The following is an 18,139-nucleotide window of genomic DNA, read 5'->3' as shown; positions in this document are numbered from 1 at the left end:
AGTTTATTCTGATATTCATGTAATATATAATGCATTCTATATACCAATAAATCACAGACCGGGGCATTAACTCATTAGGCACTGCACTGCGAGGCACTCAAAAGCCATCAGTCATATCCGGACCATCACCAGAAAGACTATATAGTGCTGTGGGGTAGGGGTGGGGTGGCGTAGCGTAGCGTAGAGTGGGACTATTTACAACAAGGATCTGGGGGATAGTACATGTTTGATAAAGTGACAGAAGGGATGCATCTAGCTTGGTCGCTGACTCGCATAGATAATCTTCAATGGCTTTAATGATGATCCGAGAACACACCATTTTCCGCGCAGGATTTCCTGCACTCCTCGAGAATGCGGACCTGCTTTGCGACGTCGCCGAGTTTGCCAATCACCTCTTTGTTACCATCGTAGAAGGTGAAGATGGTATAGGGGATGCCAGTGTCGCGGCAAAAGTCGAGCACCAGGCGCTGGGTCCGACGCAGATTGTGCCGAGGAATGCGGGGGTAGAGATGATGGATGGCTTGGAATTGAAGACCACCGTGGAAGAAGTCGAGCCAGGTCGGGCAGTCGACATCCATGGTGGTGCGGAGCATTCGTTGCGGGAAAGACTCGTTGACTCCCATATCGGAGGTGGACATGGCGAAGTGAGAAAGCGTGATCTGCACGTGCAGCGGAGAGGTAACCATGTGAGAGACGAAAAGGAAGGCAAGCCGGCTGCTCCAGTCCGGAATCGAGCGGTACATCACTCCATAGCCAAACCAGATCCAGAAAAAGACCTGACCGCCAATCTCAAACCACCGATGCCACCAGGCGGGACCTTTCTTCGGGGCTTGGCCCGTGAAAAGGTATTCCCAGCTCAGACGATACAGGTTGAAACGTCCAAACAGGAGGATGGGGTAGTAAAGGTAGTTCTGAAAGCGCAAGAGGAAGTTTGCAGCAGCATCGAATTCCATGATGCGGTCGTAGTAGGTGCTGCGAAGGCTGGTAAGGAAGCGATGGGAAACGGCGAAGAATGGCATGTGTTCGATATCAGGGTCGTGTTCGGGGGCGTTCGTCACGATATGGTGGACATTGTGGCTGCGTTTCCACCACCCCAGGCTGAGTCCTCCGAGATAGTCGGCGATAATGATACCAATCACCGTGTCGACGTGGAAGTTGTGCGTAATGCCCATATGGCCAGCATCATGGGCAGTAAACACAAGCTGATGCCAAAAGCATCCAAGGAAGAAACCTGAAGTCGCATACCATCCAATCTGGAGGAAATAGTAGGACAAGGCAGCGAAGAGCGTATATCGGCAGCATTCGATAAAGTACGAGAAGTAGCGACAGTCATAGAGCCCCTCCGCACGGATCTGCCTGTCCAGATCACGATACCTCTGCTTGATCTTCTCCTGATTGTCCAAATCTAGCGAGGGGTATTTGGCCGTATCGAAGACGAGTTCCTCCTGCGTGCGCGCATCGAGAAAGAAGGGTTTCGGTTGGAACTCTTCGCTTTTGGCGGCCGAGGCTGGGGTTGCGGGCACAGGTTTCCGCTGGCGGGCACCTGACGTGCTATCGACGGCATCAAAGATCGGGGATGGCGGCTGTGACGTTTCTTGACCGGAACTCTCCTGGCCAGAGCTCTCTTCATCGGACAGACAATCCTCGGTATACGGACGAAACTTTCCGCCCTGGATGGGTGGCAGGAAGTTCACCCATGGGCCCTCGATGCGACCGATCTGAAAGGACAACATTCGCTGGCGCGCTTCCTTGGAGTGTAACCTGTAGCAGAGAAAAGACGGAGTCAACGGTCTGTTCGCATCCGGGCCTCCCGGGGTTCATGGGGGCTACATACGCGTTGATCTCATCGGTGGCATCTTTCCCAACCATGTGCCTGATGGACTTGTCTCCTCCAGGATGGTAGGGAATCCACGCATCGACCCTGAGTACGCGACCGTCGAAGATGATGACATGCTTGCCTTCAGAAATCAGGCCCTCGATATACCTTCGGGACAAAGTGGTGTCCTTCCGGGCCGCGGAGGTAGAAGGAGCGGTGACCATGGTACAGTTGCAACAGGTACCTGTGTAATTCCAACCAAGGGATCGGGGACAGGGGATGGTTACAAAGAGGGTGAATGATCAGCCCAAGGGGGCATCGTATAGTGCAAAGACCTCGTAGGGGGGAAGATTAGAGGGGGTAGTGGAATGAGGTGATACAATCCAGAGACGGAGAGAAAGAGACCAGATGGAGGTAGAAGGACAGGATGAAGATGGAACTACTACTAATAGAAAAAGCGGGGACGCGAAGGTGAAACGTGCCGGCGATCGTCACCCGATCCAGCGAGTGTCATTCCACCCACATTTCTGTCTCCGTCTCGCCCATTCATTCCCCGTTCCATCATCATCATCATCATCACCACCACCATCATCATCACTGACCTACTATTATTACTTCTTAGCTTCAATCTCCAGCTTGCTTTCTTCCCTTTATTTTGTTCTTAGTTTATTTCTTCCCCTCCTTTAATTCCCTTCCCACCGCCTCTTCTGTATTTCTCTTCCCCAGACTCCTCCTCTCCTCCCCTTCTCCTCCTTTACCCCCCCAAAACCCAAGCTCTGATCCGCGAGTCCCTCCGCTCCCCCCTCCACCGTCCGTCTTCTTCCCCCAGTTCGGTTGTCAGCGTCGTATGATCCAACATGGCCGCCAACCCAGGAGAGGTATAGTTAACTCCCGGTGTGCGCGGCTACACCACGCCTCTATCTAAATCGATAGGGGCAGAAAAGTAGTGTGGATGTTCTGACTCGGTCCGCCTGGTCCTTTCTGACAGGATTCCCTCTCTCCGCTGATCCAAAAATGGCTTGAGTGGGACCAAGTAAGTCCCCTACATTTGTCAGGTTCCGATCCGCCCAGCTCGGCTTTAACTCCCCCCCATAGTAATGGTGGTAGTGGAGGTATTGCTGTTGCTCAATGCTCTTACTCATGCGCTTTCCTCATCAACCTTCAACCTTCCGAAGTCTCACTGCTAATGCCCAACCCTATTAGGATGCCTCTACTCGCGGGGAAATTGAGCGGTTGCGCGATGCAGGAGAGCTGGCGGAGTTGCAGCAGCGCCTGCAAAAGAGTACGTGTGGGCTCGAGACATGCTTCATCTGATCTTCTCGTACCGAATTTAGGCTCTTTACGCTCCCCTGCCTGTCATGTCTAATCCGCATAAACTGCAGGAATCCAATTTGGCACCGCTGGTCTCCGGGGTCGCATGGCAGCGGGCTTCTCTTGCATGAATTCTTTGACTGTTATTCAGGCATCGCAGGGTCTGGCGATGTACTTGAAGAAGCATCATGGTGATATTGCCTCCTATGGCGTCGTCATTGGCCATGATGCCCGCTACAATTCCGCCAAGTTCGCCGCTCTGGCAGCAAATGCTTTCATCGCACAGAGGATCCCGGTCTGGTTCTACTCCGAGCCTTCTGTTACGCCGACGGTGCCTTTCGGTGTAACCCAACTGCATGCTGCTGCAGGCATCATGGTTACGGCAAGCCATGTAAGGCACCCCTGTCTGTCAATTTAAAGATCATGTGGCTAATCCTGCCCTAGAATCCAGCACAAGATAATGGTAGGTTGCCATGGCTTGCTCCTCGACAGCCGGACCGTATCACTGACGGACGTGGCGAACAGGTTACAAAGTGTCTGGTTGCGCTCATCCAGCCTGTTTTGATTATCACTAACATGCTCCAGCTATTTCAAAAATGGCGCCCAGATCAATACCCCCATGGATGTGGAGATAGCTCGATCTATCGAGGAGAATCTGACACCCTGGCCCAACGCTTGGAAAGACTTGCAGCCCGGTGAATATTTGCGCCCCAAGGCGTACGACAATCTCCTGCCACACTACAACACAGCAGTATGGCAATACGCTGTGAGTCTAGTTGCATTGTGCTTTGGTAACACGGGCTCACCCTTTTGCAGACATACACAGTGCGGGAATGGAAGCAGCCACAGCCATTTGTGTACACTCCTCTGCATGGTGTAGGAGGCCTGGTATTCCCCAGCTTGTGCCGTTCCGTTGGTATCAAAGATTTCACTGTCGTCCCAGAACAAGAAGAACCGAACCCCGACTTTCCCACGGTAGCTTTTCCCAATCCCGAAGAGGTTGGAGCTTTGGATCTCGCCATGCGCACCGCGGATCGGGAGGGCAGAGAACTGATTATCGCACATGATCCGGATGCAGACCGCTTTGCGGCTGCTGAGAAGGTCAAGTATGTATCCGCTGCCTTTCAACAAAGGACCCCACTAACCAACTGCAGTGGATCGTGGTTCACTTTCACCGGAAACCATTTGGGAGTACTGCTTGCATCGCACTTGTTTGATTCCTTGGAGACCATCGACAGCGACACACGAATCGCCGTACTCAACTCGACCGTCTCGACGTGCATGTTGGAGAAAATGGCAAAGGCAAAGGGGATGCATTACGAGGAAGCATTGACCGGTTTCAAGTGGATGGGCAACATCGCGCGAAGACTCGAAGAACTCGGCTACTATGTTCCATTCGCCTTTGAAGAAGCGCTTGGATACATGTTTCCGGAAGTGTGCTACGACAAGGACGGTATTTCCGCCGCCATGGTGTTCTTGCTAGCCCAAGCCAAATGGAATGCTCAAGGACTCACCCCATATACGAAGCTTCAGCAACTCTTCAAGGAACATGGGCACCACGAGACTCTCAACACCTACGTCCGATCCACGGACCCAGAGCTCACCATGGACCTATTCCGAAAGATCAGATCTGGACAGTTCGGCGCCGGAAAGTCCTTTGGCTCCTTCAACATCCAGCGATGGCGAGACCTGACGGAGGGTTACGACTCGGGAACCGAGGACCACACGCCCACACTTCCGGTTGATAAGAGCACCCAGATGCTGACACTATGGCTGGATCGGGAAGTCAGATTCACCATTCGTGCATCGGGCACAGAACCCAAAGTCAAAAGTACGTCGAAAACTCATACAGAGCCATTGCGCAATGCTAATCTTGATTCTAGTCTATATTGAGAGCAGCGGAGCATCGCAAGACCAAGCCGTCGAGGCTGTCCGTGACACATTCCTGACCGTTATCAAAGAATGGGTCCAGCCTTTTGCTCCAGCCATGACGTACAACGAGCAACAGGTTACATCCTCGGGCATTAAGTTTCCGGTGAAATAAGCAGCGAGTAAGAGTGAAGAGGTGCTTGGGCGAAATCTTTTATTATGTTCCATGAATGACTATAGAACACAGCTGGGGGGAGGTTAACCCCGGCCCTGTGTTGCCATTTCAGCAAGACTAGCATGAATACGACGCAATGAATCTCTACCGTGATGATCCGGGTAATGATTCGAAGTAGGGCTGTAGCAGTGGTGTTTCCGAAGTACGTATTGGCACGAAATGTAGGCTGCTAACTGTTATACCCGTTATACTCCGTATACTAGACTAATTCCACCTGCTGCAGTTATCCAACGACACAACCAAAGCACCCTCTCCCTCTAATTCCCTACAACTAGATGGTATATAACTTCAAACAACCGGCCGATCCACCCACCCACACCAATACCTAACCCAATACTTCGCCGCCAGCAACCAATACCTAACCGCATCATGCCAAATCGCACTCAACAGCGACGGATTCTGAAAATACTCACCAAACCAAACACTCCTCGCCCAATGCAACTCTCCCGCCCTAGCAACCCTATACTCCCACTCTTCCTCCGCAGCAGCACCCCTTCCACCACCACTCACCCCGTCCCTCCCCACCAACTCCCCCATCAACCGCGCATGCATCGCCGCCTGATTCGTACTAAACGCAATATGCGGTCTCAAAAACACCGCGGCATCACCCACCAACCTCACCCTACCATCCAAAAACCACGTCTTCCCCGCCGGCGGGTAATCCGTAATCAGATGCAGAAACGGCGCGTCAATCATCCTCAGAAGTTCCATATACGGCTCTGGGAAATCCAGCACCTGTTTCGCCAGCGCCCGTTGCGAGTCCCAGATCCTCGCTGGCACTAGGCCCCGTGGCACGGTGGTGTGATGGCGCACGCCGTGGATGTCGGTCATGAGTGTGGGGAGGTCCTCCGCGGCGACGTTCTGGTACCAGCAGAGATTGAGGTAGCGGGTTCCGGGGGCGATGGAGCCGTTGGGTCCGGGGATGTGGTAGACGATTATGTGGGAGCCGTGGGTGGGGTGTTTCCGGATGTTGTAGGTCATGTTGGATGAGAAGAGGGAGAGGGTTGTGGGTGGGACTTGGCTTTCGTGGATGATGCCCCGCCAGGCGAGGTAGCCGGCGTATTTGCGGTGGTTTTCATTGTTGGTGGCGGATTGAGGGGATGGGGGTAGGAAGAGTTGGCGGACGATGGAGCGGGGGCCGTCGGCGCCGAGGACTAGATCTGCTGTGTGTGTTGCTGTGGTTTTTGTGCTGGTACTCTCTGTGACGATGGCTAGCTTCCCTGTTGATGGAATCTCAGATATGTCGATAACTCGCTGGCCATAGTCGTATCGTGCGCGAGCTCGTGCCTCACTTGGAGATTCATCTGGGAAGGTAGGGAGGGCATCTGGAGGGTTAGGGATGTAGTCGCTGGCTAGACCGTCGTAGTTGGCACGAAGACGGAAATACAATGCATCCCAGGAGGTCATGGTGCGCTGGATGCGAAGGAAGGGCTGTGGTTGGCCTGCGTGGTCTACGGTTTGGAGCTGAGTGGCTGGGATTCCTAATGGAATGTGGGAGACGCGGTCGTAGCGTGAGAGGAAAGCTAGGACGTCGGGACCTATGCTTACGCCGGCCATGTGGGAAGGTGGGGTGGGATTGGGGCTTTGTTCGAGGATTTGGATGGTGTGGCCTTGTTGGTGGAGGGTGATGGCTTGCATGAGAGCTGAGAGGGAGCCGCCGACCTGGGTGATTGGTTAGTTGTAGAAGTGTTAAGAGAGAAGGGATGTTGGTTACAATAACTATCTTCAATGGGGATGGGGACGCCATGGTGGGTGTGATAGGAAGAGCTAAGTATATCTGATGGTAGGAGGGAGGGGGGGAAGGATGAATAAAGATGGAGGAGGAAGAGAAAGTGAGAAGGGGGAGGTTAGGGTTCTTATACTACTGGCGAGGGGATCATACTACTACTGCTTCGCCCCCTCCTCAACCTCCATCTATTCATGTCGATTTGCATATTATGGCAGCACTAACAGGCTTGCATCAGTGAGTTGTAACCAATCAGCCAATTCAAGTAGTGCTACTATCAATAACCCTAGTTGGGGGCTGATGGTCCGCCCAATGCTATATAAAGAGGGCCCGAGACGCCTGCTGGGATCGAGTTTTCCATCGTTTCTATTTACCCCAACCCTTAGTAGTAGTTCTTCTACGTCGACTTTCAAATTAATTCCCTAAGACCCCACGACAATGTCTCGCTTCCCTGCCATTCCTCCAGACCAACAGACCGCCGAGCAAAGCGTGGTCGAGCCCAGTGCCCGCCGCATCTTCTCTCATCTGCCTCCCGAAGTACAATGGCAGGGTCCCTCAGGCGTCATTCTGGGCCCTTACTCTCCTCTGTAGTACGTACAAATCCTCTCTTTTGACTTCTCTCAATCACAATTCCATCCAAATAACTAACCACAACCCAAAACCAGCTACACCCCCTCCATCATCAAACCCTGGTTCTCCTTCGCCTACTCCATCGGGTCCCAACCCCACGTCACAGCGCGCGAGAAGGAGCTCGCCATCCTCGCTACTTTAGCTGAACACAAGGCGCCCTATGTCCAGTACGCCCATTCTCACAGTGCCCGCGCTGCAGGTTTCTCCCAGGAGCAGATCGCGCAGGCGCTGCAGGGACAACACCAGCAGCCTCCTGCCGGGTTATCGGATGCTGAGCAGGCGGTCTATATGGCAGCCTTGGCGATGGCGCGGTCGAGGGGTCCCATCTCCACGGAGGATTTCGATACAGCAGTGGCTGCCCTGGGCAGGGAGAAGGTGGCGGAGTTGGCTCATGTTGTAGGCGGGTATATGTATGTTTGCTTGCTGTCGAATTTGGCAAATGAGGAGGTTCCGGGTGGGGGTGTGGTTGGTGAGGAGGATGGGAGGGTTGATGAGTAGAGAGTTGTTGGTGGTGGTAGTGGGGTTTGTGGTTTTTTGTCTGTGTGCTTTTTTGGTCTGTGTTAGTTTTTGTTTTTGATTTGCAGGACTGTTTCTTTTTTGGAGGTTGTTTGCGATTTTTGAGGAGGACCTTGGATTTACCTTGTTTGAGGTAGGTAGAGAAGAAAACGGACTTGCGTAGCCAAAAACGACATAAAACTCCTTAAAACATGTATTCACCTCATAATGATACCTTCACTTTATATGAACCACTGCCCATTCTCGAGCAACCATCCTCCCCAACGCAGAAACCGGTAGCTCTCCCAAGATATCGAAGACAGGCAAATCGACCCCGGCCTCTTTCAGGACCCAGTTTCGTAGATCTACCGCCGTTAAGGAGTCAGCTCCGGCACGATGAAATGGCTCCTCTACGTTCAACTTCGCCCGAGGCATCAGAACCATTTGACAGAACCGCTCGGCCAGGGCTTCCGTGGCGGTGGTGGTCAGGACCTCTGTTGTGGTGGACTTGACAGTATCATTTGTGCCGTTGGCTACAGCGGATAGCGCGCTGTGTAGGTCGAGGTGATTCTCCGATTGGTTATTGGAGTTGCTATCGCGAGGTTGTTGCTTGTCGATGTCATCGTCTGCGTTTGTGGGAACGTAAATCTGCTTCCAGAATGGCTGATCCAATGTGACGGGGAGTTGCATGTTCAGCTGCTTATGCAGCGAAGGACGCATGAACCCCGTGGCCACCTGAGCGGGCAGTTCCTCAATGGGAAGAGTGGGATTGCAGAAATGCTCGAACATGGCCAGAATATCAGTTTCCCGGAGCAAGTAGTGGAAATTAGTGGAGAGGAATCGATTGAAGAGTCCTGAAGCGTCCGTGAGGAGTCCTTTGGTCTCCAGGACGCCTAGGTCTAGAGATACTGCTCGCTCGCCCTGCGAGAGACGGTAACGTGCCAGCGCGTCCTGATAGGCGTTACCGGCTGCGTAGTTAATCTGGGTAGCCTGGCCCATCAGTCCAGTTAGAGAGGCAGCCAGGATGAAGAAGTCGAGACCGCGAGGCAATAGGGTGTGCAAGTTCCAGGAACCGGAAGCTTTAGGTTCGACGGAAGATTGCCAGTCCGTGAAGGTCATGCGGTCGTACATCACGTCTCGCAACACTCCTGTCATCTGGATGCATCCCTTGATTGGGGGCATTGTCTGTTTGCACTCATCCAGTACTTGCTGTAGCACTGTCATATCTATGATGTCGCAGGCTGGTTCACAGACTGTGATGCCTCTGGCTTCTAGCTCTTCAATCATTCTTCGGGATGCTTCATTTCTCGGCCCGGAGCGTGATAGGAGAATCAAATATCGCGCACCACGTCGCACCATCCATTGGGCTACACATCGGCCCAGGTCTCCCAAACCCCCAGCAAGGAGGTATGTTGCATCTGGATCGAATGAATAAGCAGGCTGGCGAGGTTTGCGGATCTAGGATATCACGAATTAGTCTCCGTACTTGAAAGCAAGTAAATGAAGTATTAAGAGGCATTACTTACCGGAACAACATCGTCATCATCAAATTCGATCGTAATTTGCTTCCTTCTCGTACTTCTCGACTGGTTCAACAGGGTGGAGAGCTTGACCAAGTTAGAAGTAGTAATTGCCGTTGGGGTGGTTTTCGGCGCCACCACAGCTGATGGCATCCGCAGCCGCGGACGTTGACGATGCAAGAGCTGGGCCACGTCGACAGTATGCAAGGACATGTTGGCTGGTATGCACAGCTTCTGAGGACTAGATGATCCAAAGCGAGGATCGCCGCCGATAACACGAATGACTGCTCCAAAGGGTGCTACCTGTTCGGCTAGATCTAAGAGATCCGAGTCGACAAAGTCCAGCACGATATCTGCACCATCTTCAGGGCCAGAAAAGCGAGGTTTCCTCAGAAACGAGGAATACGTAAACACAGACACGGATTCGTCATTCTTTGCCTGTTCCCAAATTTCATCTGTCTCGCAGTTTGAGTCTGATGGAATAGTAAGCAAAAGCCTAGAGAATCGGCCTGCCATCAGGTCTACCACCACTCTGGCAATGCCCGTGTGGGCTCCATGAATAACAATTGCTGGAGCACTTCCGGCAAACGATGACATCAGGCCGACAATGTACTCTGCGACGAGATATCTTTGTGGTAGAACAGCTGCCTCATTGAAGCTCAAAGAGCTGTCAATACGAGCCACCAGAGATTTGTGCGTGCGAACAGTGGAGGTCAGAGTGTCGTCGTCGTCATCGACGTTGCTGATACTGCTGCTATAGTAGACACCGCAGACCCTGTCACCGGCCAAGAACGGACTATTGCGACCAACCTGGACAATGCGTCCCGCGCATTGTCGGATTCGGCCAAGTTGATCATCAAGTCGCACAGCATGAACTGCGATTTCCACCTCGTCCGGCCCAAGAGCCTGAGATGGTTTTGTATGCTCCGCATCAATTTGAAGGGAACATGCAATTTCAGCATTGCCACCAGAAGTAGGCTCCTGTGGCCAATGTACCGTGAACGGCCGAATATCCCCGAGGCGCTCAGATGTCGTCTGGGAGCCGTCCAAAATCTCCTTGATATCACTCTTCAAGGGAAGGTCTTCTTGAATCCGACGAACATATACCTGGTTATCTTTGATACTGTAGTCATCCCGGCAGTCCGGGGATGAGCTCGTCATCATCAGCTGATTCAATGCAACTTTTAGGGTCGCCTCTAAGGACTTGAGACCTTCGGACGACGCCATTGATGCTGCATCCATGTGCAATATCTGCAAAGGAATCTGTGGATTCTCAATGCGAAACACCTGAGCAAAGCCATCTATCATGCCGAAACTCGGATGGCGCTCATCATCATTCGACAACCAAAGTACTTTTCGTGCCCCGAGGAGCAGGGCCTTCAGACGCTCAAAGCTTCCTTCGCCGTGAAGTCGTCCCAAGATTGACGATATGTTGTCCAGGTCAAGTAGACTAATAATCACCGATCCTGGGGGAGTTGTCTGCGGGTACATCACGACACGGGGTCGGTACTCCGATTCCTCTGCATCGAGAACGTCCATCAGTCGGTTGGCCAAGTTGATCTGTAGCGCGGAGGATGGCTCAACGACCAATATAACGTCAACGTGGGATGGAGAAGAGGAAGACGAAGACACGATTGCAGTCTGCTTCTGCATCTCCTCAGCAGTGGCAACTATCACGCTCATCAAATGGCTTTCTTTGTCTGCATAGTCACGTAGGACAATTTCCGCGCCGACAAATCCACTAGCCCGCATGATCTCGTCCCATCTAGCTTCGCTGACGACCGGGCTCATCGGACGATTATCTGTCGCGTCTGGCCACCAGCCTGGCAGCAAGCCAAACGAGAATCCTACTTCAATGTTATCTGGACGGGTCACCTCGTGCAGTATAAGTTGACCACCCGGTCGAAGTAGACGACGGAGGGCTGTCAAGGTTTTCTCCAGGTTTCTGGTAACATGTAGCGCATTAGAGGCCACGATAAGATCGTAAGTGCTCTCTGTGAAACCCTGCTCAAGGAGATCCTGCTCCGCATCCAGAATCTGGAACGCAATGCGGCGGCCATGAGGATGGGATGCAAGTCGCTGCTGGGCCCTGTCAAAGAAGGCTGGGGAAATATCGGTGTATTGGTAAGAGCTCAAGCTTGTCCCCGACAAGCAAATTCCATTCAGTACATGGTCAGTGAAGGAGCCCGTACCGGCGCCGACCTCCAGGATATCCATGTCAGGGCGATTGAAAGCCATTGTGGCTACATAGCGTTCGACCTTTTTCAAATAGATCGAGACAGAGGACTCGTAGGCCTGATAGAAGTCATTGACTAGGTTGCTTTCGAAAAGCAGCTGCACGATATCAACCTCTCCATGAAGGACCCCAAGGGCGTGGTCTGCCACAGTCAGGTAGAAGTTTCCCAGACGGCCTTGTGCCGCAATCTGGTGGTGCAAATTTGCCTCTTCCTCTGCGTTCATGATAACCGGTGCCTTCAACTGAACCTTTTGGGCTAAGTGCCATTCCATCCAGGCGACGTATCGCTGTAGATGCGGTTTGGCAGGTATTTTGGATGGATTTAGAGCGTCGTAAATCTTTTGCATCTGAAGAGTAAGGTATTGGCGCACATTGCGGAAGAACTCTCTCGGACCAGGGGGGTCAACACCGCATTGGTCTTCCAGGTACTGTAGTATGTTTCCTGGTGTGCTAGCTGATATCGCCAGGTCCGTCTTCACTGTGTACCATGACTTGCCATCATCCTTTTGGTCGTTAGACGGGGAAACTGCAGTTTGGGAATTGTCGTTGACCTCGCTGTCTATGGAAGACACTGCCGTCGTCTCGAGTCGATCTAGAATTAGTTGCGGGCTTTGGCCGTCTGCTTTTTGGGATAGAACATATCCATTATAGGACTTGTTTCGGGGACCATCAACCTCAATCTGCATGGCCGCAGAGACGCAGTCCTGACCTCTGGCAATCATATCGGCCCATCCCTTCCCAGTGATCCATAACCGATCAATAGCTGAGATCACCTGCGTCGGCATGCCCTTCATAGTTCCTCGGTTCTGAGCCACCAAACTAAGTTGCAGGAATGCATCGAGTGATGCCGGGTGGATGGGGTACTCGTCCATCTCTGGAGATGATAGACATGGTTGTGCTAGATCGAGTGACGCCAGAGCGGTGCCAACTCCATCAGTCTGGATGGTCTTCATGCCTTGCGTTGAGGGGCCATAGTGGAAGCCGTGCTTTTTGAGGTGGTCGTAGAACTTTGAGGCTGGAACTTGGATGGTACACTCCGTGATTTGCTTGTCCCATTGGGATTGATAGTGCTTCACCTCTGCCTCCTCTTCTTCCTCCGTTTTTTGGTCTGTCTGCTGGCTTAGATGTACCTCAACTACCCCTTGGCAGCTCATTTGCCAGGAATTTTCTTTAGTCATCGAGTACACGACAAAGTTCCACCGTGATACCCCGTCCGCCTCCGGAGGCAGTGAGGCATTGTTCAAGCAGAGTCGAGTCTCGAGCACATCCGAGCCACTGCTGCCCGTCTGCTCAGATCCTCCTTCTAGCGCAATGGGCCGATGGAAACGCACAGAGCGCAGAACGTAGGCTTCAATGGCACGACCTGAGGTTTCTACCATTTGACGGGTGGCTTGCAAGGCCATGACCATCATAGCAGCAGCCGGATAGATGACACGACGATTGATTCGATGGTCCCGGATCCATGGCATGTCTGCAGCTTGCACACAGTTCCGCCATTCGGGGGCCAGAGGGTTCCATGTCGGAACCGGGCTTCCCAACAACGCTAAGCGGCCATGCGACCGCAGCCGATAGTTCTGGCTGAGTGGGCTCTCTGCCCAGTAGGACTCGGAATGATCGAAGGGGTAAGTAGGTGCGTCTATGAGGACTTCATGGCAGCGACCTGGGTCGTTAACTGCGCGCAAATCAAGCGAAGTCCCCGCGCAGTAGAGCTGACCAAGAGCAGACAGCAGGGTGGTGGATGCTGGCTGGCCCCGCACGAGCGTCGATAGGTAGGTGCAACGGTCTTTTTGACTGTCATTTAGCGCGGCCAGTGTTTCGAAGATGGGCAATCGCAACGCGGAGTGAGGGCCAACTTCGATCAGATGATCGACCACTATGGCTTTCCGATGGCTTCCGTCGATCTTCTTCCGGAGGCAACGTGGAGAATCACGACACAGACGTTGAATGGCCGGAGCAAACAACACAGGCGATATCAAATTGTCCACCCAGTAGCTGGCATGGCGAGCGCGCTCACCGTCTAGGGGCTCTCCAGTCACGGTAGATATCATGGGAATCGTTGAGTGTGAAGTATGAGAGTGATGACCCGCTTCAAGGTTCCCGAAGTGACGCCGGCAGTCATCGGCGATCTGTTGTATTTGAGGGGAATGATATGCTGCAGCAACTTTGAGGCGACGCGAAAAGATGCCTGCATCTCTTAGCACCTGGTCCAGATACTTGATCTGGCCTTCCTCGCCGGAGATGGTCGTGTTTGAAGGACTGTTGATGCACGCGACGACCACTTTCTCAGGCTCGGGTAACTGAGCTATATATGACTGGGCTTGCGTCGCAGACAGTCCAACCGCCAACATGGCGCCTTTGTTGGGGTCTTGCTCGATCATAGAGGCCACGAAGTAGCCACGGTAGTATGCGATACGCAAAGCTGAGCTACGTGATATAAAACCCGCACAGTATCTAAGGAAAGTTAGCAACCTGAAGAACGAAGCAGAAGGTTCTTTCCTACGCCGCAGCAATTTCACCCATCGAATGGCCCACGACGGCCAAAGGCCGCACCTGAAAGGAGTCTAGAAGATCCACTAAGGCTATCTGCAACGTAGCCGTCAGGGCTTGGGAAATATGTGGCTCGTTAATTTGAGATGTAAACTCGCTTTTCATGAACTCCTCTGAAGTGAAGTGCAAGAGTCAGCTATGAGCATGCAACGAGCGTTGTACACATAGTAGGTCTGCCCCCGACTCACCTCTTGCGGACCAAGGACAACCTAGCTGGCGAAACAGAGTATCGGCCTCCATTAGGACACGGGAAAATGCAGGATAATGCAGCAATTCCCGGCCCATTGCATACCATTGTGCTCCCTGGCCGGTGAAGATAAACGCTAACCGAGGGGGCGTCGGGCAGGTGAGCTTCGGCGCCGAGGCACGCTCGTTCAGTTGCTCCCAGTCGGTGGAAGAGGATGCCACTGCATAAGTTTTCCAAGGGAAGACGCTACGGCGTGAGTCAAGCGTGTAGGCGGCATATGCTGTCCAAGACGGCTCGCGTAGATGCTCTCCGCCAGATATCGTTTCCGCCCAGCGGCTCACAAGCGATTTGAGGGATTTATCACTTGCCGCAGACCAAACAAGTAATCGTGGGATCTCAGTCAAGCCTTCTTGTTGCGGTAACAACTCCCCATTACATCGCATGTGTTGCGGCCGACGCATGAACTGCTCGAGGCTACGATCATCGTCCGGCACGGTTCGATGATTCCCCTGTAGCTGGTGTCGTCGGAGATAGCTTGCTGCATCATCGATGACAATGTGGCAATTACTGCCTCCAAAACCAAAGGAGTTAATTGAGGCGCGACGGATCTCAGCTGGAGGCCAGATGATGCCCTGCGCCGGGGGTACAGCTAAACAAGAATCATAGGGTTCCAATTGTGAATGCAGTCGCTCGAAGTTGGTGTTGGGCGGGATGATTCCGCGCTCCACGGCCATGATAGCCTTTATAACACCGGCTATCCCGCTTGCACCTTCCAGGTGTCCGATATTGGTCTTAACAGCACCCAGGTATAGCGGACTATCTGCCGTGCGGTGGTTGCGAAAGCAGTCAGCAATAGCGGATACCTCGGCTGGATCGCCAATCGGCGTGCCGGTGCCATGGGCCTCGAAAAACCGAGTATGATGTAGAGAAAGTCCCGCTTGGGCATAGTTCTCTCGAATGAGCTGAGATTGGGCCTCACTTGCAGGCTGTGCGATGCCGGGAGTGCGGCCGTCTTGATTGCTGGCCGTGGCACGGATGACAGCGCGAATGGTATCATTGTCGCGAAGGGCATCAGAGAGGCGCTTAAGCACAAGAACAGCAACGCCTTCTCCACGTGAGTAGCCGTTGGCACGGGCATCGAAGGTGTAAGAGCGGCCATCGGGCGACAGCATGTGGTTGTTGCTGAGAATAATGCTGTAGTCCGGGTCGAGGAGCAGGTTGCACCCGGCGGCAAGACCCATATCAGTTTGGCCACTGAGAAGAAGACGGCAAGCACAGTCAATAGCCAGAGCACTACTAGAGCAAGCCGAATCTATATTATAGGACGGTCCACGCAGATTGAAGAACCAACTGATTCGGTTGGCCAGCATGGACGGAGAGGCGCCGACAGCTGCGTAGGGCGGTAGTCGTTGAGGGTCTTTGAGCAATTGATGGAGGTAATCATTGGAGAAGCAGCCGGTATGGACTGATGTCCGAGATCCATGCAAATCTTTCATCCGAATCCCAGCCGTGTCTAGAGCCTCCACTGTGGTCTCAAGGAGCAATCGCTGCATGGGATCCATGGCCGCTGCCTCAGATGGGGTAATTGAAAAGAAGTCAGCATCGAAGCGACTCAGGTCTTCTTTCAGGAAATGTGCGCCACGCGTGCCGAGCTCATTACGTCGCGTAGGATGGTAGAAGGCGTTGATATTCATTCGATCCTTGGGGAACTCAGTGCGTGCACTGCGGTGTTCCATGAGCATCTTCCAGAAGCCATCCTCCGAAACGGCGTCCTGAGGAAGCTTGAGCCCAATACCACATACGGCAATGGGCTCCGCAAACTCACGATCCTCATCGAGATGGTAAGCGCCCTCGCTGGACGTACTTGGCGTTGGGTGTCTTTCGAAGAACATTGGTACAACGTGCAATACTAAGAGATAGAGAAAGCATCTCAGTCATTGAGATGGGCTTGAACAATTCCGGAAGGAGGACAAGAGAGTGAGCTGCCTTTATACCTCAGCCTTCCTAGGCAGTCTGAGCCTCTGTCCATAAGCGAAGCAAAGTAGGAAGATGTCGTAAGACACCTCGGGTTTTCCAGATATTGACTAGTCATCAGCTACCCCCAGGCCATCCCTCCAAAGCAGTATATAATTCGTGCAAATAACCCTGGAAGAGCCCAGCAGAATCCTACCCCAATCCTCCGAACAAATTTCTGCATCATCTCAATTAATTCGCCATTCTAGACTTAATCGCTCACCTTATTGACTATGCGCTTCTTGTGCCTCCATGGAGCTGGCACTAACAGCAAGGTCAGTTGCTAAATCACGATATCTTCGCAATCCATCATGGCTACTAACTCAAGCAACTGAACGTACAGATCTTTGAAGCTCAAACTGGTAGGAGCCAAAAACCCAGCCCTCTACTCAGCTCTCCTTCTCCCTCTCCCTTTCTGAAGGTGCACTCAATGGTTTGACTTGATCTGGACTAACTTCGCACCGCCCTCGGGGTGTGGGTTGACTAGCGGCACTACGATATGAACTTGGTGGTAATCATACGTACGAATTCGTCGAGGGCCATATCCCGCAGCCTCAAGCCCCAGGTGCGTCGTATTTACCCGAGTTTCATGCTCCAGTAAGACGGGCATTAAGGCTCGGTTATGCGAAGGGCGTGCTGGTGCATACTAATCAATATCCAAAATAGCAATCGAACGGTTCGCAACAAGCGGGGATGAGTACTATGCCTACTACATCCCTGGTAGCCAGCCGTCATTTACCACCGCCAAGGCGCATTTGCAGGTTTACGTGGAAACCGAAGGACCATTTGATGGAGTGATCGCGTTTTCGCAAGGTGCCTCCCTGGCCAGTGCTTTGCTGCTTGGAGACGAGCACGCACAGGCACTGCCCTTTCGCTGCGCCATCTTGATATGTGGTCGTTTGCCAATGACAGACGAGCGTTCCTTATGCAATGTGATGGGGGCGGGAAAGGAAGGCCTGCAGAAGGAAGATGAGGAGAAGGTGGAGAATGATGATGACAGTGGTGGTTGGGACTGCAAGGAACGGCAAATCAGAGTTCCGACAGTGCATATCATGGCGGCTAATGACCCGATTGACCCTGGTCATGCTAAGGCCCTTTGGACCTGCTGCAATGCGGCAGTGCGGTGGGAGTATGTTCATGAATTAGGGCATGAGGTACCTGGGGCTCGAGACCAAGAGGTGTTGGTGGAGAGCGTCAACGCTATTCGACGCATGCTGGGCGCAGTGGGAAGCACGTGTTGAGAGACTGTATAATAATACACTTGCAGCTGACAGAGGAATGAGACTAGTCTTGAAACATACTATTTGCAGGGCTAGCCTACCTCCGTTCCTATTCATCCTCCCGGTCTTCGATCCTGAAGGACCCATAATAGGCGCAAACATTCTGCCCCCACCCTCCCTTCATGCCATCTAACGCATTTTCCCTTCCTTCTCATCAATGACAAACATCAATAGAAGTTCCCGCCGTGCCCCTCAGGCCATCCATGCGTTGGCCCCCAAAAGTAAGCACTAATGCATGCCCTCAAGGAAGGTGGGCGGACGGGCTGGGTAAGCT

General features: G+C 52.8%; 6 protein-coding genes across 6 annotated transcripts; 3 read left to right on the top strand and 3 right to left on the bottom strand.

Annotated features, from left to right (window-relative positions):
* Nucleotides 1-293: 293 nt before the first annotated feature.
* On the bottom strand, nt 294-2,040 carry AtWU_07585 (fatty acid desaturase; the record flags this gene model as incomplete). Its single annotated transcript, XM_035502694.1, has 2 exons — nt 294-1,761; nt 1,835-2,040. The coding sequence occupies 2 exons, from the start codon at nt 2,038-2,040 to the stop codon at nt 294-296; spliced, it is 1,674 nt and encodes a 557-aa protein (XP_035358587.1).
* An 873-nt stretch (nt 2,041-2,913) lies between these two features.
* On the top strand, nt 2,914-5,171 carry AtWU_07584 (phosphoribomutase PRM15; the record flags this gene model as incomplete). Its single annotated transcript, XM_035502693.1, has 8 exons — nt 2,914-2,928; nt 3,020-3,098; nt 3,199-3,518; nt 3,572-3,660; nt 3,713-3,893; nt 3,944-4,233; nt 4,282-4,958; nt 5,011-5,171. The coding sequence occupies 8 exons, from the start codon at nt 2,914-2,916 to the stop codon at nt 5,169-5,171; spliced, it is 1,812 nt and encodes a 603-aa protein (XP_035358586.1).
* A 348-nt stretch (nt 5,172-5,519) lies between these two features.
* On the bottom strand, nt 5,520-6,869 carry AtWU_07583 (FAD/NAD(P)-binding domain-containing protein; the record flags this gene model as incomplete). The annotated part of the gene is made up of 1 exon (XM_035502692.1): nt 5,520-6,869. One exon carries the CDS (start codon nt 6,867-6,869, stop codon nt 5,520-5,522), a length of 1,350 nt encoding a protein of 449 aa, XP_035358585.1.
* A 526-nt stretch (nt 6,870-7,395) lies between these two features.
* Nucleotides 7,396-8,085, top strand: AtWU_07582 (carboxymuconolactone decarboxylase family protein; the record flags this gene model as incomplete). The annotated part of the gene is made up of 2 exons (XM_035502691.1): nt 7,396-7,547; nt 7,623-8,085. The coding sequence occupies 2 exons, from the start codon at nt 7,396-7,398 to the stop codon at nt 8,083-8,085; spliced, it is 615 nt and encodes a 204-aa protein (XP_035358584.1).
* A 234-nt stretch (nt 8,086-8,319) lies between these two features.
* Nucleotides 8,320-16,464, bottom strand: AtWU_07581 (polyketide synthase; the record flags this gene model as incomplete). The annotated part of the gene is made up of 4 exons (XM_035502690.1): nt 8,320-9,540; nt 9,609-14,289; nt 14,339-14,498; nt 14,574-16,464. 4 exons carry the CDS (start codon nt 16,462-16,464, stop codon nt 8,320-8,322), a joined length of 7,953 nt encoding a protein of 2,650 aa, XP_035358583.1.
* A 354-nt stretch (nt 16,465-16,818) lies between these two features.
* Nucleotides 16,819-17,826, top strand: AtWU_07580 (ovarian cancer-associated gene 2 protein like; the record flags this gene model as incomplete). Its single annotated transcript, XM_035502689.1, has 4 exons — nt 16,819-16,860; nt 16,929-16,947; nt 17,073-17,150; nt 17,252-17,826. The coding sequence occupies 4 exons, from the start codon at nt 16,819-16,821 to the stop codon at nt 17,824-17,826; spliced, it is 714 nt and encodes a 237-aa protein (XP_035358582.1).
* Nucleotides 17,827-18,139: the final 313 nt, after the last annotated feature.

Source organism: Aspergillus tubingensis (assembly GCF_013340325.1).
Source record: "Aspergillus tubingensis WU-2223L DNA, scaffold_8, whole genome shotgun sequence".
NCBI lineage: Eukaryota > Fungi > Ascomycota > Eurotiomycetes > Eurotiales > Aspergillaceae > Aspergillus > Aspergillus tubingensis.
The sequence above is the reverse complement of the archived record's forward strand: the minus strand, read 5'-3'. Positions and strand labels throughout refer to the sequence as shown.